The 20,057-nt window shown below is 30.4% G+C and overlaps 2 protein-coding genes across 2 annotated transcripts; one reads left to right on the forward strand and one right to left on the reverse strand.

The window, feature by feature from the left end:
• Positions 1–817: 817 nt before the first annotated feature.
• Positions 818–7,018, reverse strand: LOC113863498 (receptor like protein 21-like). The gene is made up of 10 exons (XM_027497100.1): positions 6,661–7,018; positions 6,419–6,559; positions 6,050–6,211; positions 5,814–5,963; positions 5,652–5,729; positions 5,378–5,533; positions 3,934–4,008; positions 3,555–3,704; positions 3,335–3,484; positions 818–3,171 (listed from the first exon to the last, which is right to left on the reverse strand). The coding sequence occupies exons 1-10, from the start codon at positions 7,007–7,009 to the stop codon at positions 1,031–1,033; spliced, it is 3,552 nt and encodes a 1,183-aa protein (XP_027352901.1). The 5' UTR covers positions 7,010–7,018; the 3' UTR covers positions 818–1,030.
• A 7,549-nt stretch (positions 7,019–14,567) lies between these two features.
• LOC113863167 (mitochondrial uncoupling protein 1-like) lies at positions 14,568–18,905 on the forward strand. The gene is made up of 9 exons (XM_027496634.1): positions 14,568–14,751; positions 15,703–15,921; positions 16,025–16,103; positions 16,284–16,417; positions 16,517–16,615; positions 16,690–16,794; positions 17,141–17,215; positions 17,677–17,763; positions 18,688–18,905. The coding sequence occupies exons 1-9, from the start codon at positions 14,668–14,670 to the stop codon at positions 18,721–18,723; spliced, it is 918 nt and encodes a 305-aa protein (XP_027352435.1). The 5' UTR covers positions 14,568–14,667; the 3' UTR covers positions 18,724–18,905.
• Positions 18,906–20,057: the final 1,152 nt, after the last annotated feature.

Here is a 20,057-nt window from a genome sequence, read left to right on the forward strand (position 1 = left end):
AATATTAAAATTAAAATTTTAATTACGATCTATTAATGCAAACTCATTTGTCAAAGTATTATCTCATTTTAAATTTCTCATTACACATAAGAGTGAATATTGTCCAGTTGCACCAAAATAAAGAATTCAAAAAATTGTCTGTAAAAATTTAATCTTACAACATTTCTAATACCTTAGATTTATCAAATTTATAATTAACTTTAAATGATATTTATTTTTACCTCATTTAAATATAATACAAAGTAGAAAGAATACAAAAAATTGTCTCCTTTATTTTTTGTATTTTTTCTACTTTATATTATATTTAAATAAGGTAAAAATAAATATAATTTAAAGTTAATTATAAATTTGCGAAATCTAAGGTATTAGAAATGTTGAAAGATTAAATTTTTACCTCTCTTTATGTATATACCAAGTTATAAATCTAACCTATTTTCTTAAACCATTTTCTATTTAAAGAAAATAGTTTTACAAATATTTTCAGTTGAAATAAACTTCAGTGTGACAACTTCATTTTCAGTTGAAAGAAACCTTATGAACTACACAACTTTATAAAATTTTAATATTTTTATAATTAAAATTTAAAACAAAATGAGGTCTTCAAATTATAGGTTTTTGTTTTAACTATTAAAAGTGATTTTAAAATTTAAAACATTCATAACTCGAATTACAGGATTTGAAAAAAATTATTTGGAATCTTTTCATATCTATCTTTTCTTCATTGATTAGGAATTCATACTCTTATCAATTTTCTGTATAACTTGTTAAACAACTAATTCAAGTGTTGTTTGCAGTTTAATAAATTTTAATACTTATACAATGGACACTTGTTAATTACATAATTGGTGACACCACATTTTACAATAGAAAATTTTAACAATAATATCAGTATTATGTGAGCAACAATTCTATATCATTATATTAAACACATATGCACGAACAAATTATTGAACTACACTTAAGAAACAGTAAAATAAATATTCTAGAAATATAAGGCAGCATGTTATGGATTTCTGAAATTTGGAAACCTTCACAAATGTTGCTTGATAAAGTCGTGGCAATTTGTGCTGACCTGTTCTATATAGTAAAACCATGCTCGCCTCCAGTGAGGGTTGATATATAGAGTCCCCGCAATTACCAACAACACTGATGTGTATGAAATAACAAAGCTTATGCAGAAAACATACATATCAACCAAACTGTCTTTGTCCCCATCATCAACGTACGAGTTGTTTGATGAAGCAACATGTGGTTGTTCATAAGGATAGCAACTTCTTGTTAGTGGAGGACCACAAAGAAAAGGATTTCCCTCGTAGCTGCTTTCATCAAAGGTCATAAATTGACCTTTCCTTTCGGGTGTTTCACCTGATAAGTTGTTGTGTGCCACAATGAATACAGCAAGAAAGGTTAGTCTATTCAATTGAGTAGGAATTTGACCACTCAGCTTGTTAAAAGAAAGATCTAAACTCTCTATTTGTACCAAATTGGAAAATGTAGATGGAATCTGGCCATTCAAATCATTATGTGACAAATTCAATGCTCGAACCTTGGTCAAGTTTCCCAGCTCAAATGGGATACTCCCATTTAGTTTATTGTGTGATAAATCAATTCCAGACATAAAAGCAAGGATGCTCCCTGTATAAGTATAGGGCATTTTCTTTGTAGTGAAGTTTGCCTTCTCGTGTATATTTGGTATTAGAATTCCTGCATTAGCATGTTCTCCACGAAGATAGCCATAAATTGCAGCATTTAAGTCATCATTCTCAAAAGGCATTTTACCCAAGCAATTGGGTATTGCACCAGAAAAATTATTAAAAGAAAGGTCCAATATACTTAAATCTACCAATTGGCATATTTGCTGTGGCAAATGCCCTGTAAATTGGTTACCTTTCATAATGAGAATGTTCAACCTTGCATTAACAAGGTCTTGTATCATTTCTGTAATGCTACCAGTTATTTCATTGTAGCTAAGGTCTAGCATCACTATGTAAGAATTTTTGCTGAACATACTCTTGGACAAGCCGCTTAACCTATTGTTGCTCAGATGGATGTAACTCAGAGAAGAATTGACAAAAGATGGTACAGAGCCTGTCAAATTATTGTGTGAGATATCTAGATACACTAGAAAATCAAGTTCTGCCAAACTCGGTGGAATAGACCCTTCAAGACGATTGTTGGACAATGAAAGCGTCTCCAAGTATGCCCAATTTCTTACCACAGACGGTAGCTTCCCCACTAAATGATTATTGCTTATATCCACATATTCCAAAGTCATGTCAAAAAAGCCACTTGGTATGCTTCCAGAGAGGCTATTGCCATCCAAATACAACTGCTCCAAGAATTTCAAATTTTCAAACACAGGTCCATCTAGCTTATTATTTGAAAGTTTCAGGAATCTAAGTAGAGACCTATCTCCAGATATATTCGGGGGTATTTTTCCAGATAAATTATTATCTGATAGATCCAATGTATTCAAAATGTTCATTTGGCCAAACTCATCAGGAATTGAACCTTGGATTTGGTTTCCAGACAAGTTTAGAAATTGCAAATTTGGTAAAATTGAACTAATATTGTTGCTAGGGATTTGGCCAATTATGAAATTGTCAGATACATCAATTCTCCTCACGTTAAGGAGGGGGTGTGATGGTATCTGGAAAGTACCAGAAAAAGAGCAATTTCTAACCAGAAGCTCAGTCATTTTTGTGTTATTTTCCAACAACCAATGAGGAAACTCTCCTTCCAACCTACAACTGGTGAAATCTAGACTAGTCAAATTGTTTTGGTAAAGAAGAAAATTGGGGAGTGGGAGAGAATTTGTCTTAGTCGTTGAAGACAAACTAAGCACTTGTAATTGAAATTTTGGAATCCAAGTTTGCAAACTAGGATGTGAATCAAGTATGACTTTGTTGCCTTCACCATAGATGAACTTGAGGTTTGAATGATAGGCAAAGGGCGTGAATGAAATAGGAAATTCAAATTGGTTTTCTGTGAAACCAAAATATTCAAGTGATGTAAAGCTTGCAAGGTTGGAATCAAAATTTCCAGTGAAGTGATTATTAGAAAGTTCCAACATCCTGAGAGATGTCATGTTAACAAAGGATGAGGGAAGTGGCCCTTCAAATTTGTTAGAGCTTAGATCTAGCTCCTCCAACTTTGCAAGTTTAGACCAATCTGAAAATTTAAAATTTGAAACAGAAAAAACAAAATTTTGTCTTAGATGGGTTAGAATGAAAAGGATATGAATATTTCAACAAAAAAGAAAAAATATGTAGAATAACTTTGTGATAAATGACAGGAAATGCAAATTAACAACTGAATGGATAAATATAATTACCAGCAGGAGGAAGGGTGCCATTTATTTCACATTGCAAAAGGGACAAAGTTTTTAAAGATGTCAATTCCCCAATACTTCTTAAAAACTCGTTGTCCAAGTTATAATTGAAATCCAATGCCAAGTGTTCTAGGTTACTTAAATCACGAAAATCTGCAGAATAGAAAAATCATTTAAACATTAATATATAATAATTTGCCTAGAATAAACTAAGTATTATTACCTCCCGCAACAATTGTTCCTATATATTCATTTTCCATCATTGAAAGAACCCTGATAGATGAGAATGCTTGTAATGATTCCCTCAGTTTGCTTCCATTTATCTCATTGTTGTCTAAAACAAGGACATCCAATTTGCTTAGACCTTTTGAGCCTGAAATTAAAAATGAAATAAATTTTAATTTGGCAGAATATGACGAAACAAAGCCATCTCAACATAAGTAACAAAGTAAAGAGATAAGTATATTTTGTTACAGATGCATGTAAATTTTATGATTTTGCAACTAGTATCATTAGTTTATCCGATATAGCTTGTTCATCTCAAAACAATAGTAGTAAGAAGACAATTGCTTAAAAGATTTTCATATCAATTGCCTAAATACCTTGATGGACGACAAAATTGTTGATTCCATTATCACTTAGATCGAGGATCTCCAAACTGGTTAAAGCCAATAATCCTGCCAGAGATAAATAGAGAATTGATAATTTTGTTGTCATTCATATATAAAATAATACTTTTCTTCACTCATAAGATAGAAGTACTACATTGAAAATTTTGTCTCAATTCAACAATTACCGTCGGATAAAAATTGTTGGCAAGTAATGAAATTGCATTGAAAACATGAAATCACAGGAATCTAGACAAAAGGGGAGGAAAATATAAAATAAATTTAATTTGAAAATAATATCAATTTTATTTCAATGTGACATACAAAATAAGGATTTAATTCTTCTAATATGCAAATTACGATATTTTAGAGAGGGAAAAGACACAAAAAGGGGCCACCATAATTATAAGACTTTCATGGGTTATGTTTTCCTTCTATATTATCTTATTCTCTCTAATAGGAATGTATACTAAGAGTCAATAATAGAGCTTTGGGAAAACGGATTTTGACCCATGACCCCATCAGATGGTTAAATTGTGAATAATTTGGCTACCTCTCCAAACTCATCACAGAAAAGCATCTTGAAGCCTTACAACAATAGGAGACTAAAAACAAAACAAAACAAAATTGAAAAAGATACTATATACTACATTGATGGGAGTCACCGTCAAGTCTAATCACCATTGAAAGTTATGAAACATAACTAATTATATAATAAATTTGTACAATTTTTTATCAATTAAAAAATAAAAAAGAAAAGAGAAAAAGTAATAAAATGTTATGTCATAAAAAAATAAAGAAAAAACTATTATAATATAAACAAATTAATTTAAATACACTAACTTTTTCGTCTGCTTTCTAATCATAAATTGTTATATCAATAAAAGTTAGTAATTTATATAATAATTAATATAAAAATATTTATAATATATTTTAATTAATTAACAATATAAAAGTATTTATACTTATGGTACATTAACATTAATCTAATATAAAATTGTTATAAAAAATTGCCGTTAAAATCTTATAACTAAAACATTATTATCAAAAGTCGTTGTTAAGATGATCAACGACAATAATAAAATATATCGTATCAACAAGAATTCTAATTCTTTTAAGAAGTTGACAGAAAAATAACAATGGGATAAGTTATGAATAATGATACCGCTTTACTATGATGATTTAAGATATAAAGAGAACGCCCTAACAAATAATCTACAACTGATATTAATTTAAAGTGATATAAATACAAAACACTAATCTGAATGTACTACATATACAAATACAAGAAATTTCCTTAAATAAACAAAAGAAATTATGAAATATAAAATTTACTTCTAAGAAATCGTTTAATGTATGCATTCTACAGTATCTTGATATAATAAAAAAAAAAAAGATATATTTTAGATATTATAATATAATCCATACTAATACTGACCCCTTATATCTACCGATCCTTCCAATTGATTGGTATTTAAATCAAGAAATTTGAGACGTCCAAGGCCACTTAGAGATGAAAGAATTTTGTGGCTGAAACTGTTTGAACCCAACCCTAAGACTTGTAAATTGGTTGGCCAACTAAATCCATCATTATCTGACCAAAAATTGAAAACATCCAGTTGTCAGTGTTCACTAAGAATAAGAAACATGTTTTGTTCTCATGGAACCATATCTTCACTAATATGATAAACTATAGGATAATGACAACTAACCTTGAGGCCACAGTATACTTTCATTCAACTGGTTCCCAGCTAAGTCAAGGATTTCCAAGGACCTCAATTTTGGTATATCTAGCAATACAAATATACTGATTACAATGACATAATTTCCACTCAAAGATAAAATGATGGTGTATAATATGTAGTGTGGCATACTCAGTATTGATCTCAGAGTAATTTGGTTGTATCCTAAATTTAAAGACTTTAGGGACGAAAGCCCACTAAGAGCAAACGCAATATCACTGTCATTGAAGTTGTTATTGGACAAGTCAAGGACCTCAAGATTCTTCAACATGGAGCATAAACCTGCAAGGTATACACAGAAGCAATCAACATTCCACTAATCAAAACCATTGATAAGCTGTATAATTAAATGAAAAAAGTTGGCCTACCTTGAATATGAAGATCTGAGTCCAATCCAATTCCAGACAAATACAGTTTCTTCAAGGATACAAATCCCCCGAGAGATAGCAACAACTCATTAGAGAAAAAGTTATTGCCACTTATATCAAGGACCTCCAGATTAGGCATCTTTGATGATAGTGTTTCAAAAACTGAGGTGTACATAATTATATGTATTAGTGCCAGGCTGTGGAATGAAGCCAAGAAATTTTGGAAAAATAATACCAAAAATTAAAAAGAAAATATTCATTATAATAACAACAATAATAATAGTGTTATCTTGCTATTATTATTAATAGTAGAGTATTATAGTACCAAAAATGTTTTTTTTTTTATTATAGACAAAAGCCAAAACTGACCGTGGATTAAAGTTACATCGAACCGGTTAAGTGGTAAATACAGAGACTTAAGAGATGAAAGTCCATCCAAACAAGATAGAACGCTGGTAGTATTATTCAGATCATTATAACCCAAGTCAATGACTTCTAGATTTTCTAAGCCTGCAAAGTATGTAATTGAAGAGGAAATGATGGTTATGCCAATTCGTTTTCACTCGGTAAAATAACGATCTGGATATAAAATTGATTTTTATGAGATAAACCTGCACTTTCTGCACAACCAAGTATGGAATTTGATGACAAGTTGAGACTCTTCAAATCTTTGAAGACAATAAAATCCGAATAATTTAGATACCAATTATGTTGACTGTCCTCATCACTCATCCACAGGTCATAAAGATTGAGTTTGGCCACTCTCTTTGTGGTGGCGTTGCACTCAACCCCTTCCCATTGACAACAATCAGTGCTATTCCAATGCCAAGAGAATGGAAAGTTGAAACGGAAATTGATGCCCAAAAGTGCTTCCCTTTCCAGGTTCCAACACCCTTCACAACACATCGCTTCAAACAAGACAGAAATCAATAAAAACACGCCTACGTTCTTTAGTTTCATCTTCGTAGTAAGTATATTTTGTAACAGAATGGATTCGGAAGTTTAAATAAAAATCCACCAGTTAACTAGTTTGTGGCATTAGTCAATCATGGTGGCTCACGCGGTTTTCTCCTCCAGTGTATTAGTTGTTTTCATAACGCTTTCAACATGTAGGGTAACTGTTGACATTTCTTGTCACAGAGGCATAGAGGCATAGACTTTGGGATCCGAATTCCCTCTCGCAGGAACTCCATTTTCCCTTGAGCGAAAGCAAAAGGGGACTCCTTAAATGAAAATGCAAAGAAGGATGAAATTTTTTTAAGCTAACATAGTTTGAGCTAATTTTTTTTAGTTTAAATAAATTTGTTGTAAAAAAACTCTTAATCTTTTCTCCTTATCTTCATATTTAATACTCCCTCTTCAATTTTCATATTCAACCTTAAACTTTCATACTTAATATTTTTCCTTCTTACTCACTCAACTCTCTTCTTCTTTCTCAACTCCCTCTTCCCTCTATCCTCTCTTTTCTTTCTCTTATGACTTTTCGATATTCTATGCCTTATTTCTCACTCTTTTCTCCATACTTAGCTGTCCACCGTCTTCTCCTTTTAACATAATTCTTATACCACTAACTCTTTTTATTTCCATTCATCCTTGGTCTTTCTCTTTTTTTACACCATCTCTCATGCCCAAAATTTATTTAAACTAATATATAAAATTAGCTTAAACTAATTTTACATAAAAAAAATTATTATTTTTTACCTTTTTACTTGAACAAATTCAACTACATGTTCAATCCTAGCCCCAACTGGAGAGAATAAAGTCTTTGTTATAATACGTTGAAAGTTCCAAAATGAGTGTAATTTGGATAGAAGAAGAGATTAAAAAAGAGAGGGGGGGGGGGGGGGGAGTTGGGTTCATCTTTAAATTATAAGGTAAGTTTTTCAAATTGTTCTAAAATTTTTAAGAATTCTTGAAGTAAGTTTTTTCTTGTAAAAAATATTACTAACCTTAATATTTTTTAAAATTTTTTCTTCCAAATGTTTTGTTTATCTTTTTTTTATATCTACATTCTCCCTTGCATCTTCTTCTTCCTCTGTGAAACTATGCACAATAAAAAATAATATTGTCATCACTCAAAAGAGACAGACTTGTCATTGCTACACCAATGATAATACATTTGAAACCTTCCGCCATTGATTTTTGCTATTAAATTCTTTAATTTCAAATTCACCCTAAGTGTCCGCGAGATCTTTGTTGTTGTTTGTCACACTGCCTTTGAGAGTAGTAGTAGCAACGTTTGTTTCTCTCTTTTTGAGTGGCAGGAGCATCATCCCTCCACTATATGAGGATTGAAGGGAAAGAAAGAAAGAAAAAGAAAAGGAATAAGAAGAGGATGGAGACGGAAGAAGAGGAGGTAAGAAAAAATGTTAATAAGAGATATGAATAAAAAGATGAATTATACACAAAGTAGAAAAAGATAAATAATTAATGGAATTAATTTTTTAACAACAACAAAAAATTATAAGAAGCATTTTTAAAGTAAGAAGACTAAAATGAATCAGAGTTAAAACATAAAATTAATTTACCCAAAAATTAGAGAATGATAATATTAATTTTTTTTTAAAAAGTTTAATTATCTTTTTAGTTCATTTAAAAATAACAAAAAATTTCATATCATCTAATTTTTTTTTAAAAATATTTTTTTATTTACAATTAATATTTATAAATAACATATTTAAACACATTTTAAATATTTATAAAAAATTTATTAAACTTATTTCCCTTTTTCCTTCATCTTTCTCTCCCTCCCTAACCCCGTTAACAAGGCACTACAGATGCAGCTTCAACTGCACTCCCCAACTTCATCAGAAGAAAGAGAGCAAACCCGATATTCACAAAAATGGCTGCAAAAGCGAAGATACAGAACCCATAGAACTCGTTCACTTTCAAGTGTCCGAGTGTTACGTCTAGACTGTGAGTCTTGCAATTTCCTAATGATGGGTCGGTTTGGGCGATGGGTTGTGATTGAAATTTTGAAATGTGGGAATTCAATTTGCAATTGAATGGGAGTACATATGATCAAGTTTAATGTTAATGATAAAAAAAACACTTTAAGGTTGTTAGAAAATTGTGGTGGCACTGAATGTTGCATATAAAAAGTTGGATCACTGTCAGTAATGAAATGGGACTTGGAATTTGTGAACTTCCGTTTTTTCAAGCTAATAGATTTCTACTATTTATGCAAATACCGCGTGCAACTTCTTATAGGTTTGTGATGAACTTCAAATTATAGATCTGTTGTGCTTATGATCTGCATAGTGCATCTTTAGGAAAATGTTAAGATTATTAATGTACTTTACTTTGGAAAAGAAGCCGAACTATTCGGTGTTTGTGGAAGTTTAGTGACTTGAATGCATAAGGGAAAACCCCATGCTCACTCACATAGCTTGGTAAGTGGTAACCAACCCCACAATTTCCTCATCAGCAATGCCTCTTCAATGGCACTCCCTCTTCACCAACTCCCCAAAAACAATTTCCCCCGTGAAATCATCAGGTGGAAAATCATAATCTGATTCAAGCATTTCATCGAGCACATAAAGACCGTCCTCAACACGACCCGATTTGAACAACCCCTTCATTAACCCGTTGCAAAGTCAAGAATTTTTTGAAGAATTTTTTTTTCATTTTTTAATTTTAAAATTTTTGAGCTTTAACGTTCTTTTCAAGTAAAGTTCATCTAAAAAATAACAAAAAAATAATATATATAAGAGGAAAACAAAAATTCAAGTGACAGTAACCTTCCATGTTTTATTATTATGAAAAAAAATTAATAACACACTTCAGCACAATTTCTCAATACATTTAATCAAAATTCATATGGCTCTCCAGATTGAATTGTCTCTCACCTTAAAAACAATGTGTTAGGCTCACTTCTACTAACAGGCCCATTATGGTGGAACAGCCAAGTCTAGAGAATATTCAAGAGGAAGTAAAAAATGATGCAAGACCCCAACGAATTTGAAGGAGACCCATTTACCTCAAGGATTATGTAACTGAATGGTTACGTGGCAGTATCTGTAGGAATTGGTTAGGCAGAAGGGAGCACGTCGAACAAACTTTGTTCATTTTCTTACATTTCACACATGTATGGTGCTATATAAGTACAACTAAATGTTTGAAAAAGGAGAAGAATGATATTTGCAAAATTTCTCTCTAATATTCTCATTCTCTTCTGATTATTCTTTTTTGTTTTCTGTGCTAACCTTCCACAATGCAAGCGTTAATATTAATTTTAATTTGTAAGATTAAGTTTAAGTAATAAATAATGGTGTCTTATGAGAAATTGTAGGATTAATAAGTTAATATGATTAAATTAAGAAAATTTTAATTTTAATTTGTAAGATTAAGTTTAAGCAATAAATAATGATAAGATCTTAGTAAACAAAATTATTATACTTTTATAACTTTAATACAATAAATGTATTTCAATATTTTTTAATAAAAATATTGTTTTTAAATATTTAAATTCCATTTCAAATAAAAACTCTTGTTGATAATTAGCCAAGTTGAAGATGAACGGGAACCCAACCATGGTGAACCATAGGATGGCATGTTCTATTTTTAGTTACTTTGCCATTTTATTGATGGACATACTTCACATGCATAACATTCTGTTTCTTTATTGTGTGTGGGGATACATGTCACTCTATATCCCATTTCTTCACTTTAATTTCTCCCCATTTGATGAGCATAAAAATAGAGGTTTGGGTTCCTTATGCCACCCATAACCCTAATTTCTCCTAATGAAAAAAAAAAAAGATAATAAGTTTATATTTTGAGACACTTTTATAACTTAATTTTATATACTTAATCTTTACTTAATCAGATTTTTGTATTAATTTTTTTTATTAATTATTATAGTTTAGCAATAATTAATTATCAATGAATTGTTATCATAATCAAAGAAAATTTGACCAAAAAAATAATAAAATGAAAGTAATAAATAAGGTCACAATCAGCAACAAGTACAACTATACTTAACATTTAGTATAAAAGTGTTTCATGGTCAACATAGACGTGTTTATGATTTTTCTATATATTATTTTTAGATATTTTTAAAGGTTTAAAAAAACCTTATTTTAAGGAACAATTAGGGTTAGCAACAAGGACTTCTTAATATTTATTTGGCCAACTTTGACTGTTGTTTTAAGAGGTTTTGGAGCAAAGATCATTGATGAAGACAAAAATTACATTTTTGAAATTTGAACGAGTGACCGAAAACACATTTTAAGGATAAATATTTTTTTCATCTTTTTTCTTTTGAAATTTTTCTAATTTATATTTTTTTAATGAATATTATTTTCTTTACATTTGTTTTCTTTGCCTATTTTGTCACATGTAACTAAATCTATAGATAGAGTTACGATGAATACTTTAAATACTTCATGTGATCTTTATATTTAAGTACAATACTGAATTTTTTAAAAATTTATATTTGCCCTAGTATGTGTATATTTTTATGTTAGAAATTTGTTACTTTTAATATCTTATAGCTGATTGCATGATAGGTGAGTGTAACACACGTACTCAATGAATTTATGAAGTAAAATGAGATAAAAATTAAGTTAACTAAACTAGTTTGGTTATTGACTTAACAAATATTTTTATGTTTTTCTTCTTTTTCTACCTTGCATGACTATTAGGGGTAAAAACTTAAAAAAAAATATTAATATTATATGATCATTGAATGTTAATAGTTTTAATACAAATAATTAGCAATTATTTAAAAATTAAAATTATAATTAAACTAAAAATGAAAATAAAAAAGTATAAAGATAAATCATATGTCTTAGATTCATTTCGAATATTTTTTTTTCAAAAATTATGATGCATACTTTGCTTTTTTAATTATTTTTTTAGTTTAAATCTTTCGTTAAGTTAGTTAATTTTATTATATTTTAACTTAGTTTAAATAATTAAATCATAATATTCTCATTAATTAAAAATAATATTTGTGAGACAATATTATAAAAATTCAATTCAAGAAATTATTGTATTACATTTTGAGTGATAAACTTCCAATTAACAATCGAGATAAACTTCCCAAGTTACAATCGTCTTCTAAGAACATTGATATGCGTTGCAAGTGGCTGGTGTCCTTGCAAGGGATCCATGGGGATGCCATGTTTTGTTCAGCGGTTCCAATTTGTTTGTTTTGATGAAACAAATCGTACCTATTTCTCTTGTTGGAGCATTGGGCTTCATGTCAAAGCCCATAATGTTCCACTTTTTGAGCCATTATGAAGGGACTCGGGGAGCAAGGATCTAGTGCTAGCAGTATCTGATGCTCCAAACGTTGGATGGGATTACACGTTTAAGGGAAACATGTTGGATCTGATGCTCTGATCGTGGGAATTAATTCGTTATAGGGAATCATATTCATTTTGGTTAACCACACTTCCAAGGTGAATTCCCAGAGATTAATTGCTGCATGTGAAAATCCAACTTTTACATAGCTAATCTATTTCTTAGAACAAACGTGGATTAGAGCAATGCAATCATGATAATATAAGAATATGTGTGGTTTAAAGACAAATGAATTTAATTTTAATACAATAAATTTAAAATTATTAAGGGTCCATCTGTTTCAGCTTTTGAAAAAAGTGATTTTTAAGACAAAAAGTTATTTATTTTTAGATATTTTATGTTATTTTTGTTTGCTACAATTATGAAAATACTTTCTATAATAGTAGTAGAGCTTTTTTAGCAGCTGTTCAAAATAACGTTAAAAAAAGTTAAAATCAGATTATTTTCAGCCTTTATATATATATATATATAAGTTTAAAAGTGATTATTTATAAAAAAGGGCTTTTTTAATGAAAATAATATTAAATAAATGGGTTCTAAATGAGATTGAGATATGCATTTAAATTACTTTTAACTAAAAAAATATATTAAAATTCATATTATTTTTAAAAAATTAATTTTATTTATTTGCCAAACAAGTACCGAAGAAGTTGAAGTGTTTTCTCCTTCGCAAATTGTGTTTGGTTAGACATATAAAGAAGTTTATTAACAATATGGGAGCCTAACTAAATCTCTTCTTGTATCATGTATTTTAAGGAAAAGCATGGTTTTTCCCGTCCATTTAGATGAAAATTGTCCTCGTAAACTGAATATTAAGTGCCAAAGAATCAAGGAATGGCCTAACAAAGAAATTTCGATGGTGGAGCTCACGTTTATGTCTATTCCAAAATCTTAAAATTAAGTTTATAATTTTTAAATAAAAAATTCAATGACACTACTTATATGCTCATGCTTTTTAAATATTTTTTAATGTGTCTAAAGAGAAGTTAAAAATAATTTTATATTAAAAATAAAAATATTTATTATCTCAAATTCATAAATAGTTTTTAATTCATACTTTTTTATGGTAATTTAAAACATTTAAGGGTTTTATTATTTGTATATAGTTTTTAAAAATAATATATATCAAAATATGAAATTTTTAGAAAATTGCATAAATATGAGATTCAAAAGTATAAAGAAACTCTTTAGAACTTGCCTTGTTTGTGTGGTCAAATCCTCCTCTCAATTTAGGGAGTCAAATATTAAGGGCTCTTACTTGTACCTCTTAATCTCTATCTAAAGACAGGTGGGCTTGCATAAGCATATATAGGGAATTAGAACGATCTGATTCAACCATGAGTGTATCCTTATCCACCCTCTATCTAAAATAAGTAAAATAAATTATAAAATGATTATCTTCTCACACAAAATACTAACATGCTTAGAACATGGGTGATGAGTCAAATTAAAAATAGTATTAGTAATAATAAAGATAGGTTTAATATGGGTTCAATGAACTCGTATAGGATAACGTGTACAGGTGCAAAACAAGTGTATTTTTATGATTAAATTGGTTAAGGATCTATTAAATAAAATTTTTATTTCATAATTATTAAATTAAGAAAGTATCTTAATGTTTATATTTGATTAAAGGCATAATTTATGTAATATTTGACGGTAGTGATAGTGTGAGAGGATGATGATCAGTTGGCAATGATAGTGAAAATCACCGATAATAATTTATGTAAGTGAAAAAAATAATAAAATATAAAACATTACTCTCGCTTTTTGTTAAGTGTACATGCTAAAGTTTGAATATGATTTTCAATTTTAATGTTATACCAAAAAAGCTAATGGATTAAAATGTATATTCTAAATATAATTCCATATTCTAAACAAAGCCCTACGAGAATGATAAAGTTTATATTTTAATATATTTTTTATTTTTTTATTTATATATTTTTTTAATATTTTTATAAAATATAAGATTGATTTTAATTTATATTGTTTTCGGGATAACGTATATTAAATTTTATATAATTTAAATATTTATAATGATGTTATATAAAATTGGATATTAATTTATATTTTAAAAATATATTATTTATTTAAAATAATTATTTATTTTATTTTTATATAAAAAATCTCTTAAACCAAAGTTACATAAGAATTTCTGTGCGCCTGACTGCCATGTCTTACGTTTCCCTGCCATTGCGCTAAACACCATTTTCTTTTTCCTTCTTCCTCTGAACCTATTATTCTACTTGTCCTCCTTCTATTTTTCCCTCTTCATTTGTTTCTAAACATTTATTGGCCCCTTCGAAGCAATGGTGGGGGGTGGCAATTCCAAATCCGATATCTCCTTTGCTGGCACTTTCGCAAGCAGTGCTTTCGCTGCATGTTTCGCTGAGGTATATCTGTGACTGTGATAACAACCCTTTCTTCAAAAACTCTCATCTGGGTATCGTTTATTTCACAGTTCTGTTTTATGGGTAACCACTTTTTGTCTTGATCATGCGTTAAAACCATTTCTTTTTTGGGTATTGGAATTAGACCCATTATTTTTTGTCACGTACAGTAATGGATCCTAACCTTAGTGTTCACTTAATGGACTTTGTTTGATACATTTTTTAAAGCTCCAGGTGCTTGTGCTTAAGTTGTGACAGATCATGCACGTGATGAGCGACTGAGTTTTTTTTTTTTTTGTCGTTTAATTTGCTCACGTTGATTTCCATACCCTTTTGCTTGATCAGAATTATTCAATTGAATATGAGGTGGTGCATCTATGTTATTGATCAAATGAGTTTCTTGTAGGTTGGCGCAATTTGCGCCAAGCCAAAGGCTTGTTGGTAGTTGCTAGTGTTGTATATTAGACAATGGTCAAATAGTGGAACTGTTGTTTATACTTATATGTGATTAAAGGCCTTTACTTTTTACTCTTGGCTGTTTGTTTTTCAAGGTTCAACATGGTCGATGATTTGTAGATCTTGGAATTTGACGGGTGGAATAGATTGATTGACTTGAAAATAATAGTACTTGTTTGGCTGGGGAAATTCAGAAGCAGTTTTTGTGGCATTTGCTGGGTAACCCGTTATGTTTTCGAACTTTGGCAGCTGTGAAAAATTTACATGAGGATCAAATAATCTTTCATGTAATATCCTATATGAAACGGTTATAGATTTATTCCAAAATTTTCCTTACCAATGAATTTTGGTCCTGAGTTGCTCTATGTGAAGATTGGTTAAATATTTATTATACTGTTTTGCATGTTTACTTCACTGTAAGATGTCATACTGCTTTTACTAATACTTAGTCCTTATATATAACTATATATTTGAAATTATTGCTCGAATTTCACATAGGTGTGTACTATTCCTTTGGACACTGCCAAAGTTAGACTTCAGCTTCAAAAACAGGCTGTAGTTGGTGATGCAGTGACCTTACCTAAATATAGGGGCATGCTAGGAACGGTTGCAACCATTGCTAGGGAAGAAGGTTTTTCAGCACTCTGGAAGGGCATTGTGCCAGGGCTACATCGTCAATGTTTGAATGGAGGTTTAAGAATTGCATTATATGAGCCTGTGAGTTTTGGACCTTGTCGCAAGGAATGTTTATTTATTTCAGTTCATTTCTACTGTTTGCTTATGTGATCCAATGGCCTACATGACAATGGGGTTTTAACAGGTTAAGAATTTCTATGTTGGGCCTGACCATGTTGGAGATGTTCCATTGTCTAAGAAAATTCTCGCCGGATTTACAACTGGTAAAGCCCAATTCTGGACATTGTAGGGATTGTTTTTAATATACGCTAATATGTGAATCTGTTCCCATTCTTGGAGTGTCAACTTCTTGCTGGCAGGAGCATCGGCTATTTTTGTCTAGAATTCTTTATACATTATGCGAAACTCTGACATTGAGCCCCTTGAATTTGTCTTATCAACAGGTGCTATGGCAATTACAGTGGCAAATCCGACTGATCTTGTGAAAGTTAGACTTCAAGCAGAAGGAAAATTACCTCCTGGTGTGCCCAGGCGCTACTCTGGATCATTAAATGCTTATTCAACAATTGTGAGACAGGTATTTGCAAATAACTTGATATGATTTGTGAAAGTAGGAAGTTTTATTCAGTCCCTTTTCAGGTTATAATTAGTTTTGTTCAATTTGCATCCTATGCAGGAAGGAGTTAGAGCACTTTGGACTGGGCTTGGTCCCAATGTAGCAAGAAACGCTATCATTAATGCTGCTGAACTAGCCAGTTATGATCAAGTGAAACAGGTAATGTAGAAGACAATGGCAGCATTTTGTTATTCCCCTTTTATTTTTTAATAACCATTTTTTTTTCATTGCAGACTATTTTGAAAATTCCAGGATTCACTGACAATGTTGTAACTCATCTTCTTGCTGGCCTAGGGGCAGGGTTTTTCGCAGTCTGTGTTGGCTCCCCTGTCGATGTGGTAAATTTTTTGCTGTTTACTTGTGAATATCCATAGTTGATTTGGCATTTTTTTTATTGTATCATCATTTTATACAGTGTGTTAATATTCTACAATTTGCTACAAGTTTTAGACGTTCTTTTTCGTTCAACTATGATAAACTGATAAATCCAGGGATAATTAGAAAATGGTTGAATTAGTAAATAATTTCTTGTTGACAGCTGATCTTAAAATCCGTTGTGGTGGATCTGTCTGACAACTTTTTTCTATTCTTTCTTCATTTGGTTGCTCAGTAAGCTTTTTAATTATTCAGCTCAATTTCATTCCCCTAATTAAATGTGCTATCTTCCTTCTGTTGTATATACAGGTTAAGTCAAGAATGATGGCAGATTCTAGCTACAAAAGCACCCTTGATTGTTTCATCAAGACATTAAAAAATGATGTATGATTGTTTTCCACTATTATTGTTTCTCTCCCTTTCCCATATTTCTTTAATTATATGTATTAGCTGTATGTAGATATAGTTGCAGTGATTTTTGAGTAATATGCATCACAGAATTTGATAAAATCTAATTGTAAGTGGTTGTTGATTAGTGTATATTAAGTATAATCCACAAGCACAACGTGCTGGCAAACTCCCTTGTAAATTTTTAGTTATGACATCATTATACACTTTCATTTCTTGCCCTTACTTATTTGCCAAAACAAAGTGATCGGTTACATCGTTATACAGTACCACCTATTTCAATATTATTGAATGTGTGTCAATATAGGAGAGCTGTTCACATAGCTTGTCTCATAGTCTATTCTGTATGAACTTCCTTAGACAAGAAAGTGAAGGAACTACACTGTCAATGGGTGTCATGCATCACGTCTAATTGGTTACGATATAATGTTTTGCAGGGACCTTTTGCCTTTTATAAGGGGTTCATTCCCAATTTTGGACGGCTAGGATCTTGGAATGTGATCATGTTTTTAACTCTAGAACAGGTAAAATTGAATACTTAATGATAGTTTCCATTTATACTAGTCTGCTTCTTCAAAGATAAAAACCCTTCTGCAAACTCACTTAACCTTTTCTGAGAGCAACTTTGGTTTCATATTTCTTAAACCTCGCACTTACCTTGTCCTTTCCTCTAACTTGACTTAGACATACATGTTACTTAATTTAGCAAACAAAATTTATTTATAACGATGTTGAATGTAATACTGGTTATGCATTAATTAGAGATAAGCATGATTATGTATTATACCATACTACTCATGTTTCATAATTTTGAAAAAAAAAATTACTTCCGTTATTAAGGAAATATAATTGTATTTGACTGAGTTATCCTCTGATTAAGTTAATGCCTTCCTTCGTTCAAATTAGTAGAGATACTGTGACAAGGTATAAGTTGAAAGAAAAAAGGTAATTATTGCCTCTTTTTTTTAATTGAAAGATAAAATGAAACAAAATTTCTTCTCTTAAATTAAAACGACAGATATATGATATTATGAAACAAAGAGTATTTTTTCGTATATGTTTGCAAAGTATTCAAAAGAGTTTATAAGATTTTTGAAACGAAAAAAATTGTTTTCCTAAATTTAATTTAAAACATACATATTAAATCAAATTGTTATCGTAGATAAACTCGAACACCATGATGTGAGTGTTGATCGTCTCTGTCCTTACATTGATTATCACAAAAAACCCATCTCGACTTACCCTGTTAAATTTGGTTGTTTTCTAGCCGGAAAATATTGATTTTTTTTTTGTCGAAAAATATTGTTGTATTTTTGGAATGCATGTTTAAAAATATATAAAAGTGAAATAGAAATAATTATATTCGGTGTCATATGAGTATTAATTTTAATTGATTCAAATAGAGGAATTGTTCCTATCTCATTTGTATATTTTGTTCCTCATGACAGGCTAAAAGGTTCGTCAAGAGTTTAGAATCAGCTTGACTTCAACCAATTATCAGTATAATATTTTTAGGAGACATCCTCCATATGCTATGCAATGGAAATTGTCAAGAAAATAAAACTTCTCCTTAATTTGTTAATTGGAATGTATCAAAACATTTTTTTGGGAGGAAAAATGAAGTGTTGATAAATGAGATTAGTTATGCTATCTCTTTGTAATTTTCTTAAAACTTCTCTCCGCAGTATGTTTCCATAATATCAAGTGAAAACATTAGCTTATTCAATGTTTTTCTTTTTTCCACTTTGGTGCAAAATCCCTGTCAAAATTTAAATTTTTATTGTATCATAAGGATATCGATCAACAATGTAGATTCTCTTCTATTAGAACTTTTTGTAACAATAAGAGAAGGGGCAAAAGAGGTATTAGCCAAGGATAAGAGTGAAGAGCACTCGAGCAAAGAAACAAAGTGGGTGAGGAGAGATTCTTGGTCCAAAATAACTAACACAAGGTTGAAGGATTGTCATTGGTGGAAAGAATAATATTTAATGGGTTGTTAGAGGAGAGGGGGGGGGGGAGGAGGGAGAGGTGGAAGGAATTAATTGTGATCTATTCTCTCTCTATATCTTTCTTTTTGTCTATGTTGTAATTCTTTTATTTCTCTTTTTGTTTGTCTCCATTGAATTCTGTTTCGGTAATTTTGTTTGTGTAAAAATGGAGGACACTTTTATATTTCATTAATTGCTTCAACTGTTTTATTAAATTCCTTCTCTATTCTACTTGCCCTTTTGATTTCCTCCATTATATTGGTATTTTCATCACTTCATGGTAGAGAACATGGTAGAGAACATACGCATGAAGGAGCTTGTGATAAATGTCAAAAGGATTCTCGAAATAATGGAATCTCATGATAAGGAGTATGCTGCTCAATTTAAAACTCTAAAAACGATGTTGGAATTGTCACTCAAGCAAAAATCTGGTGAAGATGTGGGCTCTTTTAGCAATTAGAATAATCAACCATTCCAGGTTAGAAGCGTAAAACTTGATTTCCACGTGTTTGATGGATTTGATGTCCTATAATAGATTTTCAAGACCAAACAATTCTTCAGCTATTACAGAATCACGAATGATTAGCGTCTGATTATTGCTTCAATACATCATGATAAGAATGTGGTTCCTTGGTACCAAATGATCACTCGTGATAATTCATTTCATTCTTGAACTGCCTTCATGAGGGCCCTCTCCATATGAATGTTTGAGATGTCAGTTGTTCAAGCTCACTCAATCTAACTCAGTCTATGCTTATTATGTGCAATTCACAGCACAAGCTAACCGCATTCAAGGGGGATCACTTAGGAAGCCTTATTGTATTGCTTTG

This window comes from Abrus precatorius, unplaced genomic scaffold, assembly GCF_003935025.1.
Source record: "Abrus precatorius isolate BTA unplaced genomic scaffold, Abrus_2018 Scaffold3, whole genome shotgun sequence".
Lineage (NCBI taxonomy): Eukaryota > Viridiplantae > Streptophyta > Magnoliopsida > Fabales > Fabaceae > Abrus > Abrus precatorius.

What these genes read in the sequence shown, in the direction of transcription:
- LOC113863498 (XM_027497100.1), bottom strand. Translation starts at nt 7,009, where the DNA reads ATGAAACTAAAGAACGTAGGCGTGTTTTTATTGATTTCTGTCTTGTTT. An exon ending in CTCAGATCTTCATATTCAAG is followed by an intron (nt 5,964 to 6,049) that starts GTAGGCCAACTT and finishes TATACCTTGCAG; the next exon opens with GTTTATGCTCCATGTTGAAG. An exon ending in AGGAACAATTGTTGCGGGAG is followed by an intron (nt 3,485 to 3,554) that starts GTAATAATACTT and finishes TCTATTCTGCAG; the next exon opens with ATTTTCGTGATTTAAGTAAC.
- LOC113863167 (XM_027496634.1), top strand. Translation starts at nt 14,668, where the DNA reads ATGGTGGGGGGTGGCAATTCCAAATCCGATATCTCCTTTGCTGGCACT. An exon ending in TCGCTGCATGTTTCGCTGAG is followed by an intron (nt 14,752 to 15,702) that starts GTATATCTGTGA and finishes AATTTCACATAG; the next exon opens with GTGTGTACTATTCCTTTGGA. An exon ending in GAATTGCATTATATGAGCCT is followed by an intron (nt 15,922 to 16,024) that starts GTGAGTTTTGGA and finishes GGGTTTTAACAG; the next exon opens with GTTAAGAATTTCTATGTTGG.